At 44.1% G+C, this 23,143-nt stretch overlaps 1 protein-coding gene across 1 annotated transcript; it reads left to right on the top strand.

Annotated features, from left to right (window-relative positions):
• The first annotated feature begins 8,039 nt into the window (after positions 1–8,039).
• LOC133929398 (auxin-responsive protein IAA19-like) lies at positions 8,040–12,156 on the top strand. Its single transcript, XM_062376135.1, has 5 exons — positions 8,040–8,518; positions 9,055–9,284; positions 10,136–10,277; positions 10,988–11,049; positions 11,842–12,156. The coding sequence occupies exons 1-5, from the start codon at positions 8,187–8,189 to the stop codon at positions 11,877–11,879; spliced, it is 804 nt and encodes a 267-aa protein (XP_062232119.1). The 5' UTR covers positions 8,040–8,186; the 3' UTR covers positions 11,880–12,156.
• Positions 12,157–23,143: the final 10,987 nt, after the last annotated feature.

Below are 23,143 nucleotides of genomic sequence, written 5' to 3'. Positions count from 1 at the left end.
AGATTCAGTAAAAAAAGAAAAAGAAAATCAGCTCAACATATCTTAGACAAATATAATCAATTAAACACTCTTCTTTTCAAAATATATAATAACTCCACTCAGGCTGCTTCCCCAGTCTACTTATAGAGCAACCACACATACTCTAAATGTATGTGCGCAGCCTGGCCTGACGGATGTATGCTCCTACATCTGTTTCTACAGACGAATTCACGTGTTAGTATCATAAAATTATTTTCATACAAGCAATAAATCACAATTTCAATTTTTTTATCCACTCCTACGACATCAGATTTTATCAACCAAACCGAAATTCAGCTCAACCTATACAGACAGATACAACTAATCAAATACTGTTTTTTAAAAATTTCACTCAACCTATATATATAATCCATACCAACAAGATTATACTCCCTCTAGTTGCAAATGTAGATCATTTTAGCCTCCTCAACTATTCTCTAAATATAAGTCATTCTCGAACTTCTATACATTTTTTCTCTTTTATTCCCGTTTTACCCTTGTTTAATAAATACTACCACTCTCACAAATGAATGAGTTATCTTTTTTAATACAAAATAAATAAAGGGTAATAAAGTCATTTGATCTACTTTCTTAATCTTTATGTACAAATCTAAAACGACTTATATTTATAATTGAAAAAAATATAATCTATACTAACCAGATTTATTCGAGCAATCAATCACACACCCGAGTGGTTGATCCAACAGTCTCTAACTCTCCGAGAGTAGGTGGTCAATGACGTGTGATCCCTCCTTACCGGTGGCTTCCTACGTGGTCTGGTCGGCAAGTCGTTGAAGTGGTGGTGGCCACGCCGGTTCGGTTGTTGGGAACAGAACGGATAGCGACCGTCCGTTCCGTAGGGCTGACGTACCCAGCGGCGCAGACGCGTGGACCCCGACTCGCAGGACGCTTAAGCTTTCTGAGAGAACCTGGGGAGCAACAAAATACTGACCGACCGACTTGTCCAGCGTCCTCGTGTTTCTAATGCTTCTCCGTGTCGCTAATCTAATATAATCCTTTTTATTATTCTCTAGGCGATGCAACTAATCAGTTTGTTCATTATCTAAAAAACTAATCATTTGTTCACCGAATGGTCACCAGAGTCAAGACAGGAATTTTGTAATTGTTGGATCCGTGATTGTTAAATTTACTCTCTCTTAAATAATCCATCTGGATGGAATGATGGATTACCTACCACCTGATCATTCCCGCTGCTACGTGTTAATTAGCATTATTGGCATCGCTAAGAATCTACATACATGTGACACTGTACATGTCTGCCTAGGTCTTTTTTTTTTAATAAAGGAAACTATCATCAGCAGGAAACATGTATCAAACCATCTGTAATTTTTTTAAATAAATAGATGGGAGATCAACCTATTATATTAAATAAAAGAAAGGGACCAGAATCGGCCTACGTATAAACGTAATTTAGATAACAGCAGAACGTCTGCTAAAAAAGAGCTAGTTACAATGACTCAAGTTGTACGAGGTGTTTTACACCACCCAACATCCATAATGATTACATAGAAAAAAGATGTAAAATACTTAAACACGGTATGGCCAAAGCAATACTATATTTCACACGATCTTTAGCTCCTAACGACCAAAAACAACAAAACCACTAAATAGTTGCTTCATATTGTTGCCACCGCTTCCAAGAGATAAACCAGCCTCAACGCCCGATACTGAAGTAATCACAAAAACTTTCAAAAATCTGACATCAGCCCGTAAATAGGAGACCAAGAACAAGGACATCAAAAATAGCTTACAAGCATTTAAAACAAACTCCATCATTGATCGATGCCATAGAGTGAACGCATGTATATCTGCAACGACACCTCCAAGAAGGAAAATGATGTTAGCATCGACACTGTCGTTTGATCTAGTGGAAACTAGCTAGACCAAGGATTTTCATCCTAGAAATACTAGGACCTCAAACGGAAGCATGCCAAGCCCAAAAGACGCTTTAAAGGAGGGAAACATGCACGCAATTGTTGTAGTTTTTAGGTTCACGAATTCGTTCAGCCACCAAAATGCGGTGGCTGGTGAATTATCCAAAATTCGTGAATATCGACACAAATTTGGTGAAATGCGGTAGAAAATGGATGAATTTTGTCAAATTTTAGATTATTTAAATTTTGAATTTGAATCGGATCAAAATGCAGTCGCATTCTGAATGCGGTGCAAGCTGAATTCATCGAAAACCGTGAATTTCAAGCGATTTTCAACGAATTTGTGAACATGTAGTTTTCACCCTGACCGCCCCTGTCAAGAGGATCCACCGCCATGAAGGAGCATGCCTATCGTATTTGCTCGAGGATCCAAACAACCTCAGCCTTAGGCACCACAACGTCGGTCAGACGACCACCCGAGCCACCACACAAATAGATATCTAGCCACGACATCTCGCAAGAGGACACCGGCCTAATCCATCGAATTGAGGCCTCGAACGACCTCTCGTTAGGAGCTTTGGATAAAAAATAAGACCATGGGACGAGTTGAATCCAGAGTTGTCATGTCCACCGGATAGGCAAAGTTCCATCGTGCCCGCAAGGAGGATCTCCCCGGCTGCGGCCAAGGGATCCAACGGGATGCCGCCAGTAGCGACCAACTCTAATGTTAGCCCATCGTTGGCACCTACCCCAACACCGTCCCGATTGACGCCCGACCGCCAGCGCCCACCGGGCTTAACCAGAGCCTCCCGGCAACATAGCACAAATCAAGTGGTGGCACTTGCCGTTGGACCACATGAAATCCCACGGCAAGACCTCGACAATGCAGAGAGTGGTGAACCTAAATGCCGCAACAACGTTGAATACAAATGTGACGATCATAGCCAGGGGGACCAGTCGACGACGTGGAACGTCACTGCCGTCGCTGCCATGACACACGCCAGATCTGAGGCCATCGTTGCAAATCTTGAAGAGAGGAAAAATGGGAGGGGAAGACAACAACGGGTGGCTGGCTTTGGCACCGCCGCACGCCGCCACCATCGTCACTCACCGGATTCGATGCCGACGGCCAAAGATGGGGTTTCTGAGGAAAAGATTGGGTTGATCCAGATCGCCCCCATGTCGCTTGGGAAACGACACAGCTGTTCGCTGGTCCTCTAGGCTCTAGTATACATCACTGAGTAGTCAAATCGTGAGTATTTTGAAATATGAAGATATGCTCTGCTTTCACTTAACGATGATCTCTCTCTCTCATTTGTTGGAGCCAGGGTTCATGAATTCATTCGGCCACCGAAATGGGGTGGCCGACGTATTCTCTGAAATTTGCGAATATTGGTACGAATTTAGTGAATTTGATAGTAACCAGGCAAATTTTGTCAAATTTTCTTTTTTTGAATTTTGAATTTGAATCGGATCAAAATATGATGCGGATTGAATACGACGAATTTGTAAATCTTGGATGGAGCAACCACTGAGTGTTTTTGTGATTATAAAATTAATGGACATCGATATATAGGTCCGCCAAAGATGTAGTCGTTGGCTTTAATTAAAGCTCGCTAACTAATCCCATCAGTTGATGTGACTTTCACCCACTGCCTTATATAAAGAAAAACAACAACCGGATATTAGACCTTTTGCTTGCATTGCATATCTGTCCTGCTGCCGTGTGTGCATTCTATCCTGCGAACGGATAAGAAGCTCACTGGTAAAGCTTGGTGCTAGAATTGAGTCTGTCGGGGTTCGGTCTCCTGACGTTGCATCTTTTGTTGGCTTCAATGAAGGTCCCGAATAAAAGGGGTCCGGTGTAAAAAAGAGAGAGTTGATATCGAGTTTTTCAGCGCGTCGCTCTGGGCGCCGTAAGTCACATTAGCGTAGCAAAAGTCGGAATGCAGAATCGCAGACACTCTTGAGTTCGAAATTTAAGATGAACTGGTGCCCAAAGAGCCAAGCAACCAACGCTGTGTCATGGCCAGGTAGCAAAATGCATTTTTAGACGGATCCTTTAAAAAGTGTGTACTCCGTAATTGATGATATGGTCCCTTTAAGCACCAACACACCACCATGCTAGCTAGCTTCGTCTTCGATGCGATGGTCCTCCTCCTTGCGAGTTGGTGAACTGACCAAACCACACGTCTGCACATGGCGACGGCATTACGGCAAGGTGCTGCGAAACTGCAGATTGGTCCTCAGTGCTAGTGGCTACTGCCATAGATCTAAGACCATCTCCAATCATGTTTTTTTTTTATTTCCTTCACTTCTCGATTTATTTTCTCGTTTCTATTTCTTTTATTTTCTGTTATTTTCAATAACTTTTCTCCGAGAGAATTACGAAAAGAAAGAAAAGAGAATTCCGTTCTGAAGTGAATTTCTTCGCAACGAAAACTATGAAGAGAAACTGTTGCAGTGCTGAAGGAAATAAAAATCTCTTCACGATAGGATTTTCGTCTCCAAAAGATTTTCGTTCGCGAAGGGAAACCGTAGACCGGGATCTAAGGCAAATAATCGAGCATGATTGTCATCAGTGTTGGTTTGGCCCTGCTAACCTCTTCTTTAGATGACGGGCCTGCCAACTTTGTAGCGACCTTCACCTGAAATAAGTAGGTGTAATCTAAGTTTTGGTAGCAAGTGTTCCTGGCTAGTTCAGCCCGTACAAATTTAGGCCCATGTGTACTCCAAACGGTTAAACTTCTCTGGACCGTTCGGGGCGAAGGGGAAAAACTTTTGTACCGTGCATTTCCTACTTCTGACCGAACCAAATGGACCAGCAGCACCGGCCGCGGCCGGGCTGGATGCATAGCTTTCAGGGTCAGGACGCGGCAGGTTCACTCGAGGCCACCCCGGACACTAGCGCCAGACTCCGATCCCCGCACTGCTGCCACACCTGCACCAGCCTGATGCATGGGCACGGCGCGGGACGGGAGGCAGCAACTGCTGTGGTCACACGTACATGACCAGAGAGGCCAGAGCATCAAGCATGGCCGGCTCTCCTTGCTGCCCTCGCCCACACGAACAGTTCGGCAGGCCTGCCTTTGTTTGGAGTGTCTCGTTCAGCAACTGGCAGGCACGCACACCAGGAAGCGAAGCGTCGTTGGAAAAGAAACACGGAGAAGCTCGTCATGGCCGCCGCTGCACTGGCTCTCTTCTCCTTTCATTTGCCGGCAGCGCGCGGAGGAAGGATTGGGAACGGGTCACCAGTTTTTCACCTGAAAAACGCACTGCCGTGGTCAAATCGTCTAAGATCATACGAAGTGATCTGTTGCCATTCATCTTCGCTGAGATTTTGTTTGTTTTGAATGATACTTGGAGGTTGACGATTCCGACGTCTGCTCAAAGAGAACACTCCACTGTTTTGCAATGGGCATACACTGCAGCTCCACTGTTCTGGTGGACTATTCTGCTCGCTCTTTTGCAGTGATCAGTGAATGAATACTACCAGGAGCGAGCAGGGACGCAGCAAGTAAATGCGGTGCTCTCGAGAACACCCCTGGCATGATGGCCGGCGAGGTGAGCGGTGATGATGGAAGGGGAGCAAAGCAAAGCCTAGTAGTGGTAACTACTCCTAGCGTAGCAGTAATACTGCTGCTGCCACTACTTGTAGTTGTAGTGGTCTAGAGGTGTTGCTGCTGGAGGTGCAGCTGGCACCTGGCATCCGCTGCCGCTGCATGCATGCCTGCTCAGGCATTGTCGCGCCAAAGACGCCAACGCAGCGGCAGCGGCAGCGGCAGCGCCATCAATTCTGATCCACCGATGCGTTCCTGCTCTGAATCTTGTAGCATCACCTGTGTTGTGTTCCATGATGACCTCTGCTGTGGGTTCAGTAGTCGAATGAACATTATAATCGCAACGACTAATAGCCGCACGCCCGCACGTACCAATGATGATTCATCTCAAAAGTTCAGTTCCAGAGTTCCAACCACGATCACATGGTTGAAGAAAGGCCGAAGCCGGATGGAGCTTTCAGCGATGTGAGAGCACATAATTCGGCCCCCGCACCAGGCCGTCAGCTACCAAAACAACGCGCGGAAACGGCATAAATCGCCGCGGAATCCGGGGAAAGCTCGCCTAAGGGTATATTTGTTTGGGATTCTGAATTATGCTTACAATCGAATTATATAAATAAATGGATAGATTTTAGAAATAGATAGTAACAATCTAGATTTGAATTATAACATAACCCACATCAGAATAACTTTTACAATCTATAATATAAAATTCAGATTCTTACAATATGTAGGAAAACAAACAGACACTACAAGAGACAGGCGGCCGGCATGCTTGCCGCTGCTGTGCCGTGCCCTGCCGTGCGCATCTCTCCTGCGCGCCCTGCCAGCTCGCGCCTGCCCGGCCCCGGCAGGGAAGTGCTCAAGCGGGACGCGAGAAACAGGCACGACTGAACGAGATGGCACGGCAGGGGAGACAGCGCATTGCCTTCGCCACTAGGCCCGCGAGTCGTGCATGGGCTCGTCGTCGTTCGCGCGTTGGAACGCGGGAGTCCAACGTCTACACACGGCAGCGTCAGCGGCTCTCTGCTGGTGGTGGATTCCGAGTACGCGTCGCCGGGGTGGGAGAGAGCGACGTCTGTGCGACCGCTTTCCTGCCGTGGCCGCCACTGCCCACCGTGGCATTAGTTAATCCGCTTCGTTTCTCACGAGACCAGACCGCGCATCATCATCATCAGTACGACGCACCCACCACAATCGCGAACCGAAGAGTATAGCAGGCAGCGACAGCACCGAGAAGCGAGGGATAAATTAATAATTTGAAGCATCGTTTCTTTGATTATGATACTAGTATCACTTATATCAATAACTACAAACCAGTGTGATAAATAAATAAAATCACTTCTTCACGGTAGCCAAAAATCAATTGGCGAGAGGTGAAAGTATTGTTCTACGAGCATGTGGGACCAGCCTTTCACGGGCCCACTGTCAGTATGCCGGCTAGGCTGGTGGTGAGAGTGGCGCGGCAGCTGTCTGGAATATAAAATCGAAAAGGGTATCCTCGCCGAGATCCTGTCGCTGCCAAGAGAAACATTATCCTTTTGTTCTCAATGTAATTAACCGCCGGCAGTGGGTGCTCTGCTTTTTGTCATTGTCGAGGCTGGAATTTGCCCCCGTCTGCACTTGTAACCTCTTTTTTTTTTTTGCCAAGCATATTGCCGTTTTGCTTTACGTACCTTTTTTTCCAGTCTACTGCTGCAGCCCATTGCAGCCTGCCTCATAGACATGGCGTATCAGCTTATGGCGCCTGATTCCCGTTCACAGAACGGTCACATCGCAATGGCAAATGCTCAAATGTGTCACACCTGTCATTGACTGTAATTGAGCTGCACCTGTTGCTTTGACTGTTCAGAAGAATACGCATTGACGCATTGATCGCTCACTCGAAGTCACCATCGTAACTGTGATTTTGGCTTGCCAATAGACCAGGGGTCAAACGGTCAGACGCGCACGTTTTCCCATCCCTATCCATCCTATATTCCTATCTGGCTGCCCCCTCTCCCCTGGCCCGGCAAAATAACCCTACATGACATGTGTATCCGGCAAAATAATCGATCTGTCCTCAGCGAGTGTGCATAAGACACGCATATATATGCGTAAGTTACGTGTAAATATGTATATGTGCGTTGTATTTTTTTAAAATCATATGTTCTTATTTATTTACAATTCAGATCTAATTTATAGCGTGATATATGATAATTTTTTCTAATACAAGATTCTTTCTAATGTCATAATAATTTTTATCCATCCTATCTGGTTCCCCAAAATAATTATATATGACATGTTCTTGTGTATTTTTACGGTTCAGATCTCTTCCATAACGTGGTATATGGTAATTTTTTTCTCCCACACATGATTTTTCTAATATCATCATAATTTTTATCATATATCACCCTGTTAACTATTCAAGCCACAAATAGATGATATATCTGGCAGGATTATTTTTCTCCGCCCGCGCATAACAGTACGCGCACCCGGGAAACCACACGGCCCGAAAAGCGGGGAGCAGAATAGAAAGCGGTCCCTCTCGGTCGGTCGGCCACTTCTCGCTGTCACACGCCAAGCCGCCTTCTTTAACAAGGCACCACCGCCACCTCCTCCTCTCCAAACGAACAAACAAAAAGAGGCCTCTCTTCCCTGCCCCGCGCCTCTCCCCACCCGTCTCTCAGCTCTCCTCAGCCTCTCGCCGCCCCCGCCTCCGGCTGCGATTCCGATGACTCCGCCCCTCGAGGCGCGCGACTACATCGGCCTCGGCGCCGCCGCCGCCTCCTCCTCCCCGTCCTGCTCGTCCGCGTCCTCCCCCGCCAGCCAGGCGCCGGGGCCGCACCTCGCGCTCCGCCTCGGGCTCCCGGGGTCGGAGTCCCCCGTCGACGCGGCGCTCACCCTCGGCCCTGCACCTCCCAGGGGCGGCGCCAAGCGCGGGTTCGCCGACTCCCTGGACCGACCCGTGAAACGGGATGCTGCTACCGATGACGCTGCTGGGGGCGTGAGGGGGGAGGAGAAGGGGATGGCGGAAGCCGCCGCGGGAGCTCCACGAGCTGCCAAGTAAGTGGGTGCTGAAGTTAATTCATTTCGATTTTCGAGTCAGGACGGTTCGGACATAGACTGTTAGCTCGTCTGATAGGCCAAGTTTGGCCTTTGCTTTGCTGTCGGGGGGTTTGTAGGTCAGTATGTGATGATAGCTCAATGGGTTTGTAATAACAGTACTGATGATGCTTGATTGCGGCTGGCACGTACCAAACATAGAATTAGTAAAGCAATTTTTTTGAAATCTAAGCACAGAAGAGCAAATTTCCTGCTAGAATCACCACTTGTAAACGGATGTTCCTAGTTCTAACGGACTGCTTGGTGGTTGTCTTTATTTTCCAACTATGCCAGTATTGTTACAGAAGCCTAAGTAAGTTGTTTGAGATAGAATCAGCTACAGTTCAGGTTATGTAGGTTCTTGTTGAATCTAGAGTACAATAGAATATGTGGAGTACCCTGGATATGATACATTCATGTGTCTGATGATTTGTTAAAAAACTGTTTGATGATGTTTGGTATTGTGTGGACTTACATTTGGGAGTTTTATGTTCTAGGGCACAAGTTGTTGGATGGCCGCCTGTTCGGAGCTACCGGAAGAATACGTTAGCTGCGAGTGCCACAAAGACCAAGGAGGAAGACGAAGATAGAAGTGAGGCAGGATGCTGCTATGTTAAGGTCAGCATGGATGGAGCCCCGTACCTAAGGAAGGTGGATCTCAAGACATATTCAAGCTACGAGGATCTCTCACTTGGTCTTGAGAAAATGTTCAGCTGCTTCATCACTGGTAAGTGCTGCTGTTTTCTGTTAGTTATTCTGCGACAATTGTCAAATCGTTTTTTCCCATGTGGTTTTAAAACGCCTATTATTGTCATGTAATGAGCTAGTATTTCACTAGCTCATGTAGTGTTGGGAGTAATGTTTTATGTATAGCTTCGTTCTGCTTAGTTAAGTCTTGAGGGCAGTGCACGGTAATTGTTGGAGGAGGATGCATAGCTAATGTCTAGTGAGTAACATTAGCTTGACAGTGGCAGTGCACTATTTTGACCAGTCAATGATAATCTGGATCAACAACTAATATGTAGTCACAAGGGCTAGGTAGAATGACATTTCAAAAGAAAAAAAGGAAATAAAGTGAAATTGCTAATTAGGTTCCAAAAATCTTTTTCCCTACATATATAACAAAGAAAAGAGTGACTAGTAGTTTACAATAGTTGAGAAGTGGCCACTATTCTATTTTGACTGATCAATGATCAATATCAACAAATAAGTATTGACCAGTATTATCTAGAATGCCCTCTTCAAAAGAAAAAGGAAATAAAGAGAAGTTGTTAATTGTGTTCTAAAGGTCTTATCTACTCTAAAGTATAGCAAGCAAGAAGAAAGCAGCAGTAAAGGTCATTATCTATTCCTTTAAGATAGGAACAAAGAGAAACATTTCATACTAGCCCGTATTTCAGAATCTACTCTGTTATTCTGTGAACTCTAAACATTATTTATCTCTGTGTCAATGGAAATAGCATTTATGTGTCTACATGAAACATTTCTAGCACCCCTTAGGACCAAGATCTTCCATTGTTCTGTAAAATATAGATGCATCTCAAAGAAACACATATGTTTAAACTTGTGGCATTACAGGTAAAAGCAGTTCATGCAAGCCATCAAGAAAAGAAAGGCTTAATGATGGTTCTAGGGCTGATGCCCTTCAGGACCAAGAATATGTCCTTACTTACGAAGACAAAGATGCTGACTGGATGCTCGTTGGTGATCTTCCCTGGGAGTGAGTTCATAACTTTGTGTGGTTTGAGATATTCTTTAAGCTTCGCTATCCAATTGATGAGATTCCTTTTCTGTTTTCGCAACTGTAGTTAGGACTTAGGACTCAGAGATCCTGAAAGCGATGGAAGTCGATACAACTTTCCTACAGCAGTCTAGACTAGTGATGCAATTAGTCAAATCACACTTGTATTTCAGATGGGTTTTGGTGGCAGCTAAAAAGTTGGCAAAAATATTTAGTGAAGACCCTGTATTTGATTAAATGTCGTCTGCAGAAGTGGCTACTCTATTTGAGTTTACCAACTACTCTTTGAAATTCAATTTTGCACTTCTTCTGAATCAGTTTGTTCATATTATATTTGCCTAATGTGTGAATTTCTATGAATTTCCCATCTCATCTTTGTAAGAGAATAATACATACACCGTACAACTGTTGATTTTCCTAAAGATGTAGGCCAGATGTCACTTGCAAAAAATGTCCCTTGAAAGTTTTCATTTGTCATCTTTGAAGAGACTATACTACTGTTCTGCCGTCCTCTTCCTTTATTTCTATGTATAGTTCAATATTTTTTTCATGTGTGTTGTTCGAAATTCCCGACTTATGAATGTTTGTGTTTTCCTTTTCATTGCTTCAGTAGCTATACATTTACGGTTTTTTTCCTTCTGAAGAGTAGTATACTTCTGTATGCTTACTATCTTTGCCACATTCTGCAGCTTGTTCACCTCAAATTGTCGGAAACTGAGAATTATGAGAGGTTCTGACGCTGCTGGCATGGGTATGTATACTTGCTAGCATCTGTACTATTTGTTCATCTTTGACTGTTGAATACTTTGTTAGACAAATTAAATCTTAAGCATAATCTAATGTTTCCTTCCCTAGTATAATTTTGTTTATCTTGGGTTGCATATTACTCCATCCAGTCACAAAAGAGTGTCGTTTTGGGCTGCATGTAATCAACACGTTTAAACTTTGGCCACCGATATCTTTTTGAATATCTAGAATTGTCTTGAAATATTTTTTTCAAAATGTTATACTTTTTTCTGTATTATATATACAGTTTCTATTAGTAATTGGTGTTCAAAGTAGTGTGTTGTTCAAACCTATAATTGTGACTGGAGGGAGTATGTTAGTTGCTGATCAAACCTATAATTGTGGTAATTTCAAATAAACTAAACTATTCATGTCAAATACGTCTTCATTTGTTGCCATTATATATTTTTTTTAACACACATTGTTCATTTAACTGGGTGGGAGGATCTCTGGCCATTGTGAACTACAATATGCTATACTATTTTTGTAGTTGTCTTTTTATGATTTGGCTGAAGTTGAGCTAGCCTTTATTTTGCCAGAAAATACTAACAGTTAAGACCAACTCAGGGTGTGCTGGAAGTATCTTGAAACTTTTTTTTTTTTGAAACAATAAGGTATATTGAGCATATCATCCTTTGTTGATATCTGACATTAGCGAGCGTTGGTTGCTCTTTCGTTTGACTGTAACTTGTAGTTAACATATCAGCTTCATTACGGTTTGTTGCTTTCTTCTGAAGTATGTTCAATCTTCCTGCAGCTCCAAGATCACTGGAACAGATGGGTCGGAACAAATAGGTGTCCTGTCCTACATCTGAACAACAAAAGAACGGACTAGTTTAATTGTGAGATGGCACTGAAGGGTGCGATGGTTATTCCGAAGTGCTTCTGTTAGACTTTTTTACATGTGCAGTGAGATCTGTGGCCTACTGTAAGACACCCATTTTGCCCACGAGATTGTCATGTGTCATTGTAGATGGTCGCTTTTGTCTGTGAAAGATCGAACCCGGTAGCCTACTGCTTCCTCTATGATACTTTAATTTGTTTGCTTATATATATTCAGAAGTTTGCACTGCGCACTGTAGAAGTAAAAAAATGTCCCATCTTGTCATAAGAATTCTTCTCGTGTTGTGTCTTGAAGTCAAGCTAATTATTCAGCCGAAAAACTCAACTCAGACATCTTACCTGAAACTCAACTCAGAATTCTTCTCTGTTGAATAGAATCATCTTTAAAAATTGTTTGACAGCTAGTTAGATTGGTGAATCAGAATCACCTCTAGCTGGTTGGATTCAATTTTTTTAAAATGAGAATGGTGGCGCAATTGATCAATTTACTTTAGTCTTGATTTGTTTTTTTTTTTGTTTAGTGAGTATTTCATGGTTAATAGTAATTTTAACATGTAAAACATATCAATACCCATCAAAATTGGTTTCATATAGTTTGGAGTTATTCCTTTTACTATATATTTTAAAGTGTTTCAATTGACTTTAATGATTTTAATGGCGTGGGAGAGGTAGGCAGATAGAGCTAGGCCCACTTGTCAGATGCCTGAGAGGATAAGGCACTGGTTTGACTAGGCTCTGGACAGATCGAGAGGAAGAGGGTGAGACAGGGGGTGAGGGAGAGGGGCAACAGCGGCGAGAGGGGCGGCAGTTCTGTCCTACATCTGAACTATGAAAGAGAGGTGTGAGATAACACCTGATGTTTAATCTGAAGTGTTTTTGGTAAACTTTTTTACATATGCAGTGTGATATGTGGCCTACTGTAAGACGCCCATTTTACCCACGAGGTTGTCATGTGCCATTGTAGATGGTCGCTTTTGTCGAGTCTGGCTCTAGTGTAGGGCGGCCTGCACCTATTATTTGCTGGGCCAATATATCGGTGATACCTATCCTCTTTGCAAACAAAAAATAACTGTTTTTGGAAGCTAATCTGATTGCTACGGAATGTATGCGCTAGCGCCAAATACTTCGCGCCCTCGTCGACTCCGCACCGTCACGTGTGTCCCGGGATCCTCTGTTTTTTGACTCTGCGCCATCGTGTGTCGTGGAATCATCCTTTCTTCGATTCTGCGTCGACGTGCAAGATCATCCTCATCTCAGTAAGTAAGCCGAGACGTTCTCCTTTTCCTCTGCTTCATCCATACTCCATAATGTGAAGGCATGGTATATATCGCATCCAATCTCCCATCTTCACCAGGTCTATTAATCTCTAGATCGCAGAGTTCCATACCTAGCCAACCATCAATCTACTATCCTAGCATGCAACACGGACATAATTATTATGTCTTCTAATTGAGATGCCACTTATTTGTGTTGTGTAGTAGATCGTGAGATGGGAAACCATAAGGACTCAACAAGCTTACATGATGATGACAGTAAGAAGATGGAGCTGGTGGTTGGTGTGGAATTTGATCATGAAGATATAGCATATGAATTCTATAATGCTTATGCAGGACAACATGGCTTTAGTATAAGAAAGTATTAGCATGACCGATCCAAATCAACAGAAGTGATGCGAACAAAGAAGTTTGTTTGCTCAAAGCAAGGATTCAGTAAGAAGAATCTATCGGAGGCAAAGCAGAGAAATCGATAAGATACAAGAGTTGGTTGTATGGTAGAGATGACTATTAAAATCAATTTGAGTGAAAAATATCTTGTTAGCAGTTTTGAAGCATCACACAATCACGAACTTGTATCACCAAACAAGTTTAATTTGTTGCGTTCGCAGAGAAGGATAACAGAGTTACAAAAAGCTCAGATTGACATATTGAATGATTCAAGTGTTAGACCCAAATCTTGACATGAGGTGATGAGTAGACAAGCAGGTGGCAGACAATGCCTTAACTTCATTCAAAAGGATTCTTGAAATTATTTGCACTAAAAGCATATGCGATCAATCCAAGAAGGAAACACTGGTGCTATTCTTCAGGACTTGGCAGGATAAGCAAATGGAGAATCCATCCTTCTTTTATGCAATTCAAGTCGATGAAGATGAGATGCTGACTAATATATTTTGAGCATATACAAGGTCAGTCCTGGATAACGATTGTTTTGGAGATGTGATATGATTTGACACAATATATAGAACAAACCGTTACGGGAAGGCCATTTGCTCCTTTGTTGGTGTCAATCACCACAAGCAAACAATAATTTTTGGTGGTGCATTACTGTATGATGAAACAACTGCTATATTTGAGTGGTTGTTTCAAACTTTTAAAAGAGCAATGTCTGGAAAGGAACCAAAGACAATGCTAACTAACCAATGTGATACCATTATCAGTACAGTTGAAAAGGTTTTCCTTATTCAGCACATCACCTTTTTATATGGCATACGTACCAAAATGCTGCTATACATTTGAGCCATATTTTCCAGGATTCCAAAATATTTCAAAAATATTTTTGGAAAGTGTGTTTCTGATTATGACGATGAATTCATCATAGCTTGGAATGAGATGATAGAAAGGTACAACTTGAAAGATAATGAGTAGCTTAGTAAATTCTTTCAGAACAAGGAGAAGTGGGCTTTGGTTTATAGTCAACAGACATTTTGTGTAGATATGAACTCTATACAAAAAAGCGAGAGCCTCAATGCATTACTGAAAAGAAATTTGCACATTCGTCTTGATTTATTGGATTTCTTCAATCATTTTGAGAGAGAGGTGGATGATAGAATGTTTGCAGAATTGGAGGATGACTTCAATGCACGCCAAACAGTTCTTAGGGTGCCATAGGTGCGGATGTTAGTACAGACTTCAAAAGCATATACACCTACGGTGTTTGAGATATTTTGAGGAGAATTTGACATGGTGATGGGATGTTGTGCATATAGTAATGGCCAAGACGGCTCTAGTCGCCAATACAAGGTTATTGATACTAGTAAACAAGGACAACATGCATTCTCGGTGGAATTTGTTCCTGATGGAGCAAAAGTGTCATGTTCTTGCAAAAAAATTGAGTTTGTGGGTTTTGTGTCGTCATGCTCTAAAGGTAATGGATTGTTAAGGTGTTTCCTTCGGAATATATTTTAAAAAGATAGACAAGACATGCTAAGATGGGCCCATCAAAAGCCAATCAAAAGTGTGCCATGGAAGAAGAAAAGAGAGTTGTGCTTGCTAGACGATATGGAACATTATGCTGCTCTTATAACAACATATTGAGTTGCAGAAAACCCTGAAGAATATGCTCTACTAGAAAGAACTTTGGTACAATTGATGGAACAAGTTGATAAAATCATGCAAGGAAGCCATCTTGCAAGTATTTCGAGGAGTTGTACACTAATGGAGAAATGACATGCTGAATGCAATAGGGAAAATATAGTACTTATATAAGTGTTGGAGGGTGAACTCCTAAAGCAGGAATCCAGAGGGACCCCTTTGAGATTCGATCGGGGGGATGATTCTGAATCTGTTTTGCGGGAGAAATAAATGGGTGTAAATGCGATGACAGGTGGAATGGAATGATCGGATGCATAATGCAATAAATGCACTGGAGGTTTTTAGACAGGTTCGGGCCGCACTGAGCGTAATACCCTACTCCTGTGTAGATGCTATAACTGCACTGAGAATGTCTCTCAGGAATGTTGCTGGTTACAAGAATATTTGTCTATCCTAGAGCTTCGAGCTCCTTGTTCTTTGGTGATCTCAACTTCTGTGCTTGTACTGGACCTGTGTCTTCTTTCTCGGCTTCCTCCTTATCTGAGACTCAATCCCAAGAGTGTTCTCTCTGTTACTTGTCTCAGAGTCCCTTTTCTGTGTCGATCGGCCCTTCCTTAAATACTTCACCGGCGGTAGCGTGCCCAGAAAGGGAGGGCACGAGCTCCAAGGCGCCATAAATGGAAAGTAACCATCATGGGCTGCTGCACGAAGTGATGGGGGGTTGAAAACGTGCCCCCGTCCGGTCTCGTTTGTCATAATGTTGTTCTGCAACGGGCGCCGCAGAGAGGGCCCACCGGGCAGCCACTGAACGGCCCGGCGTGCCCGCTCGGTCTTGTACGCCTGACACAGCAGGGCGGCAGGCAGGGCGCCTTAGGCCTCGCGATGTTATCCCGAGGCGCGCCGGATGACGTGGGATGGGACCCGTGCATTAAATATTTCCACGCCTCCCTGCCAGGCCGTGGCAGGGACTGGCACCGAGCGTGGCAGGAGCAGTTGGAAGTGACAGTCCACGCGCCCTCTTAAATGCGGCATCGGGCCTTTCACTGGTTGACACCTCACCGTTGGACCTCTGTGGGGGCCACCGGCGAAGGACTTCTTAGACCGTCGGGGAACCGAGTGCTCGGAGATCACTGTTCACAGCCAGAGCACTCTCTCCCGGATATGTCCTTTCTTGGTCCTCGGAGAACCGAGTGCTCGGGGGCCACTGTTCACGGTCCCGAGCACTCTCTCCCGGAATTGATTGTTCAGGTCCTCGGGGAACCGAGTACTCGGGGGCCGCTGTTCATGGCCCCGAGCTAAAGATGGCCAACTGGGCCGGGCCTAACGGGCCAGCCCGCGGCACGAAAAAATTGGCCCGGCCCAGGCACGGCACGGCACGAAAGTAAATGGGCCGTGCCGGCACGGCACGGTTAGGCGGGCCGTGCCTGGGCCGGAGCCGCGGCACGCCGGGCCGGCACGGCACAGCCCATTTAAGTTTTTCTATGTTTTTAAGGTTTTATATAATTTATTTATCTCTAATACATAAAGAGATCCTTAACAGGGTGGTAGAGCCATTGCTTCCCATGTATGAGGTCTTGAGTTCGATCCCTGCATTCGGCGGTTTTTTTATGTTTTTCGGGATTTTCACGTGTTAACGGGCCGCCAGGCCAGAAAAATACTAATGGGCCTATCGTGCCACGGGCCGGCACGGCACGGCCCGATCTTAAATGGGTCGTGCCTGGGCTGCAACCACGGCACGTGGGCCGGCACGGCATGGCCCGTTTAGCTAACGGGCTGTAACGAGCCGTGCCCAAAACGGGCCGTGCCTGACTGGGCCCGTGCCGTGCCGGGCCGGGCCGCCCATTTGGACATCTTTACCCCGAGCACTCTCTTCCGGAACTAACTTCCTTGGGCCCCCGAGGTATTCGGGTGCTCGGGGGCCACTGTTTGCAGCCCCGAGCACACCCTTCCCGGTACTCGACTTTTCTGGTCGTCGGGGGACTTGGGTGCTCGGGGGCCACTGTTCACGGCCCCGAGCACTCTCTTCCCGGCACTTAGTCTTTTCGGATCATCGGGTAACTCGGGTACTCAGGGACCACTGTTCATGGCCCCGAGCACCCTCTCTTGGGACTTAGTCTTCTCGTACCTCGCAGAGATGATCCCCGCGGGAGGGCGCCACGTGGCAAACTGCTGATCTGGCCTCGAGACTCAGAGACCCCTGGTTCCTGTGTCACCGACAATAAAGAATCAAAAGAAAGGACCAAAAGGATCTAATAACAAAAGGCAAAGAGATGGACTTGAAACAAGCAAGACAAAAGGAGGAAAAGAAGTTATATATTTTATAAGCTATATAGCTCTTTCTAGTAGCTAAACAATTTTATAATTATTGTTGAATGGGTAAAGTTAAAGTGGACAAAAGTATTGGAATTGCTCCTGTATCATCTAAAGTTGTCCCTAGTTATGTGGATACAATCAATTTCAGTGCTCCCTAAGTATTTTGGCATAAAATGTACCCTCCATAACATGTTGGTATTAAAACCTTATTTGAAATCATGCTTTTACTGTTCACATCTTACATTGGTCATCTTCCAGAATTTAGTAAGCTTGCAGCCGCAACAGCTATTCCTCATTTATAATGGCACTCCAAATTAGGTGAACTCTTTGCTATAATCAGCATCTAAAGTGTACTATTGATATGCATCAATTTGTGATAATTGATCATGTCTATAGAGTTTTACTCAATTACTGAACATAGGGCAATTGTCAAACCAGTATGACCAAATGCATATGACAATGATAACAGTCTACCAATTTTTTTTGAATATTATCATGTCCAAGTTCTATATCCTAGCAGTAATCTTGTATTTTATTTATTCTTGCAGGCCTCCCTTTTCCTAGAGAGTCATTTGCAAGATAGGAATCTATAGAGCTTCATCCAAATTTTTCGTTCTTCTTGTCTTCACATATATCATTAAGAAAAATTCTATGCACTTGTTTTGGAATGGACTTTGACATAGTGGTTTTCTGTTAAAATAAGTCAAACTAAAATGTGATCAGTTTCAGCTCTATTATTTCAAGTTTTTGATTGAATATTCAATGTGAAATCTGATGATGACTTCACTGTAGATTTCTTATCTTTTTTTAGGAAGAAAATATAACATTACAAGTTTCAGAGACCGAGTCTGAAATAGTTTAGATAATGCTTTTATACATGTACACAAAAGACAACTACATGTCCAAATAATCAAGCGCTTGTCAGATCCATTTTGTTCGATGCTAGTACGCTGGAGCTACAGTGATCGAGCAATGTGCATTTAGAAACCATCTCGTGTTTCCCACATCACCCTGCTTCAATGTATAAGTCACATGCTACACAAGGATCAAGCTCAAATCTCCCCCAAGTTCTCTGCTAATCCAAGTACCATCGACGGAGCAGGTCATCAAGATCTCTCGTCAGAGCATCATTCCCATGGTGACATTTTCGTCACTCTCACACCGGCTGCAACATCTGCCGGCCGCTCCGCCCATGTCTCGCAGCGAGTACGAAGCAGCAGAGGACCAGCGAGTACGAAGCAGCAGACGGCGCAGAGTTAAAGAACGGATGATCCTGAGACACGCGCGACAGTGCGGAGTCGACGAAGGCGCGAAGTATTTGGCACCGGCGCGTACGTTCCGTAGCAATCAAATTAGCATCCAAAAACAGTTGATTTTTATTGGCAAATAGGATTGGTACCGCTGATCTATATTAGCCCTGGAAACAATAGGTGCAGGACGCCCTGCACCAGAGCCGGAGTGCCGGACTCGCTTTTGTCTGTGAATGATCGAACTCGGTAGCCTACTGCTTCCTCTATGATATTTTAATCTGTTTGCTTATATATATTCAGAAGTTTGTACTGGGCACAGCAGAAGTTTTTTTTTAATGTCCATCTTGTCATCAAAATTCTTCCCGTGTAAGCTAATTATTGAGCCCGAAAACTCAACTCTGACATCGTACGTTTTGGATTCGGATTCTTTGTTTATCTGGTGAATCAGAATTATTTTTAAAAATTATTTAGTAATTGGCTGAATTGGGTTTATTGAAGGAGAGTCTAGTGGTTTGGCAGTTGACTGAATTCGGTTTACTGAAGGGGAGGATGGTGGTGTAATTGAACAATTTATCCTTATCTTATTTGTTGTTTTCTCGTTTTTTTATATTTTATAGTTATTAGTAATTTTAACATATAGAGCATGTCAATACAAAATTGGTTTTATATCGGTTAGAGTTATATTCTTTTTACTATGTATTTTAAAGTGTTTCAGTCGATTTTAATGGCGTGAGCGAGAGAAGCAGAGAGTCAGGCCCACTTGTCAATCGCCTGAGATGATAAGGCATTGGTTCAACTAGACTCTATACAGACCGAGAGAAAGAGAGTGAGTGAGACAGAAGGAATGAGGAAGAGGGGCGGTGGGACTCACTAGGGGTGGTGGGCCAGATCCGGCTCGAGTGGAGGCAATCATGGAGGGTGAGGCATAGCTATGTGGGTTTTCTTGGTTTAGGGCTCTCGGGTGAGGGAGGAAGGAGGGAAAGGAGCTCGGGTATGGGCGGTGGAGCTTGGAGGCATGTTGGGAACTCATCCCCTGTTTCTCCCACGAAATACTCTCCAGTTTGTTTCGTGACTTCATGCTATTTCTCTAAGTCATTTTGCTTAGAATAGCCTGGAGCCTCCTCGTTTGGATCGCTGAGGAGATTCAAAGGAGGATCGGTACTAATTCTCCTTACCAAATAGGGCCTAATACATCATAGGTTGAGATGATGTTACATTTTCTAAACTTCTATACTGGATCTTGATCTGAAATTACAATGACCCTCCCGTGTTGTTGTTTTTAATTTTTTGAAAGGGACTATCCTTATCTATTTTTCAGCTGAATTCGAGCTATCCTTTTGTTGCTTCGAGGCCGTCTTTAGCAAGGAAAAATAGATACGATGTCATTTTATTTTATCACATTGGAAAAGATTTCCCCACTTCTACACTTAAGTTAATAAATTTTCGTTACAATCGTATGGCCCCGACTTGGGCATGGGCAATGAAGGCCATGCTGGGCTGAATGCAGTTGCGAATCTCAGTAGGACACACCAACCGCGGTGATCTTCTGAAAGCCAGATGTCAGATATGAGCCATGCTGTTCGGAATAGGAAGAACTAGGAAGAGACACGCCACGCCTCGTGCGTTCAACTCTATAGCTGAATCATGTATTAAAACTCTGAAGAAGGAAAGATATATACATTTACATGACACCAAGAGCAACGGAAGACATTTCTTTAGCTTTGGCATGAAACACAACAAAACATGGCTACTACATTTCATAAGTTCATATAATGCTGCCTGTACGGTGTAAGTACTGAAAAAGAAAAATTCAGTGCTAAAGAAAATCTACAGACAAAACAGGATAGTGTCGAAATAGTTGTGTTTGTAACTTATCCAACAACTAACAATAGTAAGTCGATCAGGAGATGTGCTTCTGAGGCTCAGGTCCAAAATGATTATTCTTGAGACAAAACAGAGAAGATCTAGCAAAGTTTGACCGGTAACATAATTTAGGCTATGCTTCATTAGCAATTTCCGTGAGTACATGGGCTACGGAATGTAGATTTGGCAATAAAATCTACCTAATGACCACTAGAACATAGGAGCACTTGGCTGTTGGGTCTCTATCCTGTGCAGGTCAGGTGAATTTGTTTGTTGATGAGGCCGCAAACAAAACAAAACACGTACGGCCTCAGATCGCCGCCGCAAGTGTCCTGGTTGGCCAGTTAGTCGGTCTTTTAGGGTGTCGATCAGCTTCAGCTACCTGATTGGCTCTATCGCTCATCGCTCTACTTTACAGCTGCTGCGTGCTACTCCTACTTCACAGGCCAGATGGTTCCACCGATTGGAGTTTTCTCAAGGCAGGGCAGGGTTGACGTATCATTTCGTTGAACAGCTAGCGAGCGCAGGGCAGTAAGGCAGCTTATCACCTGATTCTTGTAGTGCCGGAGGCGCACAAGGATCCGGTCCTTGGCGGAGCCGGCGAGGAGCAGGAGCACGTGGTCATTGCTGGAGTGCTCGCCGCGCTGAAGCCTCGAGACGACGGCGACGGCAAGGCGCCACCTTTGCCGAAACATTGTGAAAAAACGGGCTTTTCTTCCTTGGAACGCCCCTGCTCAGCCGAGGACGGTCCCCCAATCGATGGGAAGGAGCAAAAACCATGTGGTTGATGTTGCTGCTGTGGTGCAGGATGGAGGAACCGATTCGCCATGCCGGAGCTCGCCGCGGCAGCATCTCCATTGTTGGACCACCTGCTCGCCGAGGGTGGGGGCAAAAAATGAAGCAGTGTTCCTCCGCCGCCGCCGGCCAGCTCTCCGGTCCCTTGCAGCCTGTAGGGGAGGTAGCGCCGCCGCCCCGCTTCCCTTTCGCGTCACCGACACCCAGAGTTGTGCTGTCGTCGCCCGGGCCTGTGCCCGACGACCGGATATGTGCTGTCGTCGCCCCAGGGGCGAAGCCAGAAATTAGATATGGGAGGGGCCAATAAGACATAGAGGGGGTCAATTAGACTGAACTACAGTTAACACGTGCTGATTAGTATTTTATTAGCGAGATGACAGCGTCGTTGGGGAGTGCCAGGCCCCCTCTGACCCATACCATGGCTTCGCCACTGCCTCGCCCGGGCCTGTGCCCGACGACCGGATATGTGCTGTCGTTGCCCAGGCCTGTGCTGCCGTCGGCCTGGTTGGCAGCAAAGGGAAATGAGCCTAGGGAAGAAAAGCCCCAAGGAGATTTTAATGGGCACATGGACTCCCCCGGGAATAACCCCGTCTGTGATCTTTTCCTATTGTTGTTTGGTAATGGAGGGATACAAAACTCCCGCGTATCTAAAAAATCACAAAAATTGAAAAACAATTCATGAAAATCAGAAATATTGATAGGGGACAAACAAGATACATGTACTTGCAAATATACATCTATATTGCTGATCATTTGAATTATACACTTTTGAACTATTGATAAGAGGACAAAAATATATATGTAATAATACAAGAACTAGAATGCTCTTACTGAGGGACATCTGAAATGCATCAATCAAAAGAAATATGACTCCAATAATGCTATTCCTTGGCAATAAAGATACTACCACAATCAATTGTCATATATCCCTTCATGGTTTACATACAAGATTTATAAATTTTGGTTCACAGATACTTAAATATCATTCAAACTAATGCTCAATAAAATGATAAGCTCATTGCGAACTCAATAAAAATATTCAAACATCTGCACCACATTACAAGATCACCCGTACATTCAAACTATGGTTTTCTCCGTATACAAAAAATTGAGAGCTTTAAATGGAATGAACCATCGTAGATACATAAATATCTATATCTAATAGCAAATTATCTGAGAACAGTTTTAACAAAAATATCTCGCTTCTTGGCTGAAAGGCAAATGAACACCAAACAACTACCAATGGTCAGCAAACGACTTCAGATCCTACAAAATCTCCTACCTTCTGAGCCTAGACAATGCATGAGAAGATGGCTATTACACTATGTTCTGATCAGATAGTCACAAATACAAGAAGTTTGGACTTGTTAAGGAAACAAAACCGTAAAAGAAGGCTGATCAGAACCTGTTGAAAAAACATGACTATTGAGATGTTGAGAGGTATTTTTTCCTTTCACAAGCTCTCTCCTATCGGTGATCTTGAGCGCTACAAAGCGTGTTGGGTTCTTCGAGGTTCCACTCAATAGCCTGTCATCGACTTTGATAAAACTTTTAGTCTGGTTGTTAAGCCTGCTACTATCACGACAGTTCTCATTATCGCTCTCTCCCAAGACTGGCATGTTCATCAGCTTGATGTGAAGAATGCTTTCTTACATGGCACCATTACAGAGACAGTCTATTGTGC

The sequence above is a fragment of the Phragmites australis genome, chromosome 9 (assembly GCF_958298935.1).
Source record: "Phragmites australis chromosome 9, lpPhrAust1.1, whole genome shotgun sequence".
Lineage (NCBI taxonomy): Eukaryota > Viridiplantae > Streptophyta > Magnoliopsida > Poales > Poaceae > Phragmites > Phragmites australis.
Note: the sequence above shows the minus strand (reverse complement) of the source record. Positions and strands in the feature narration are given on the sequence as shown.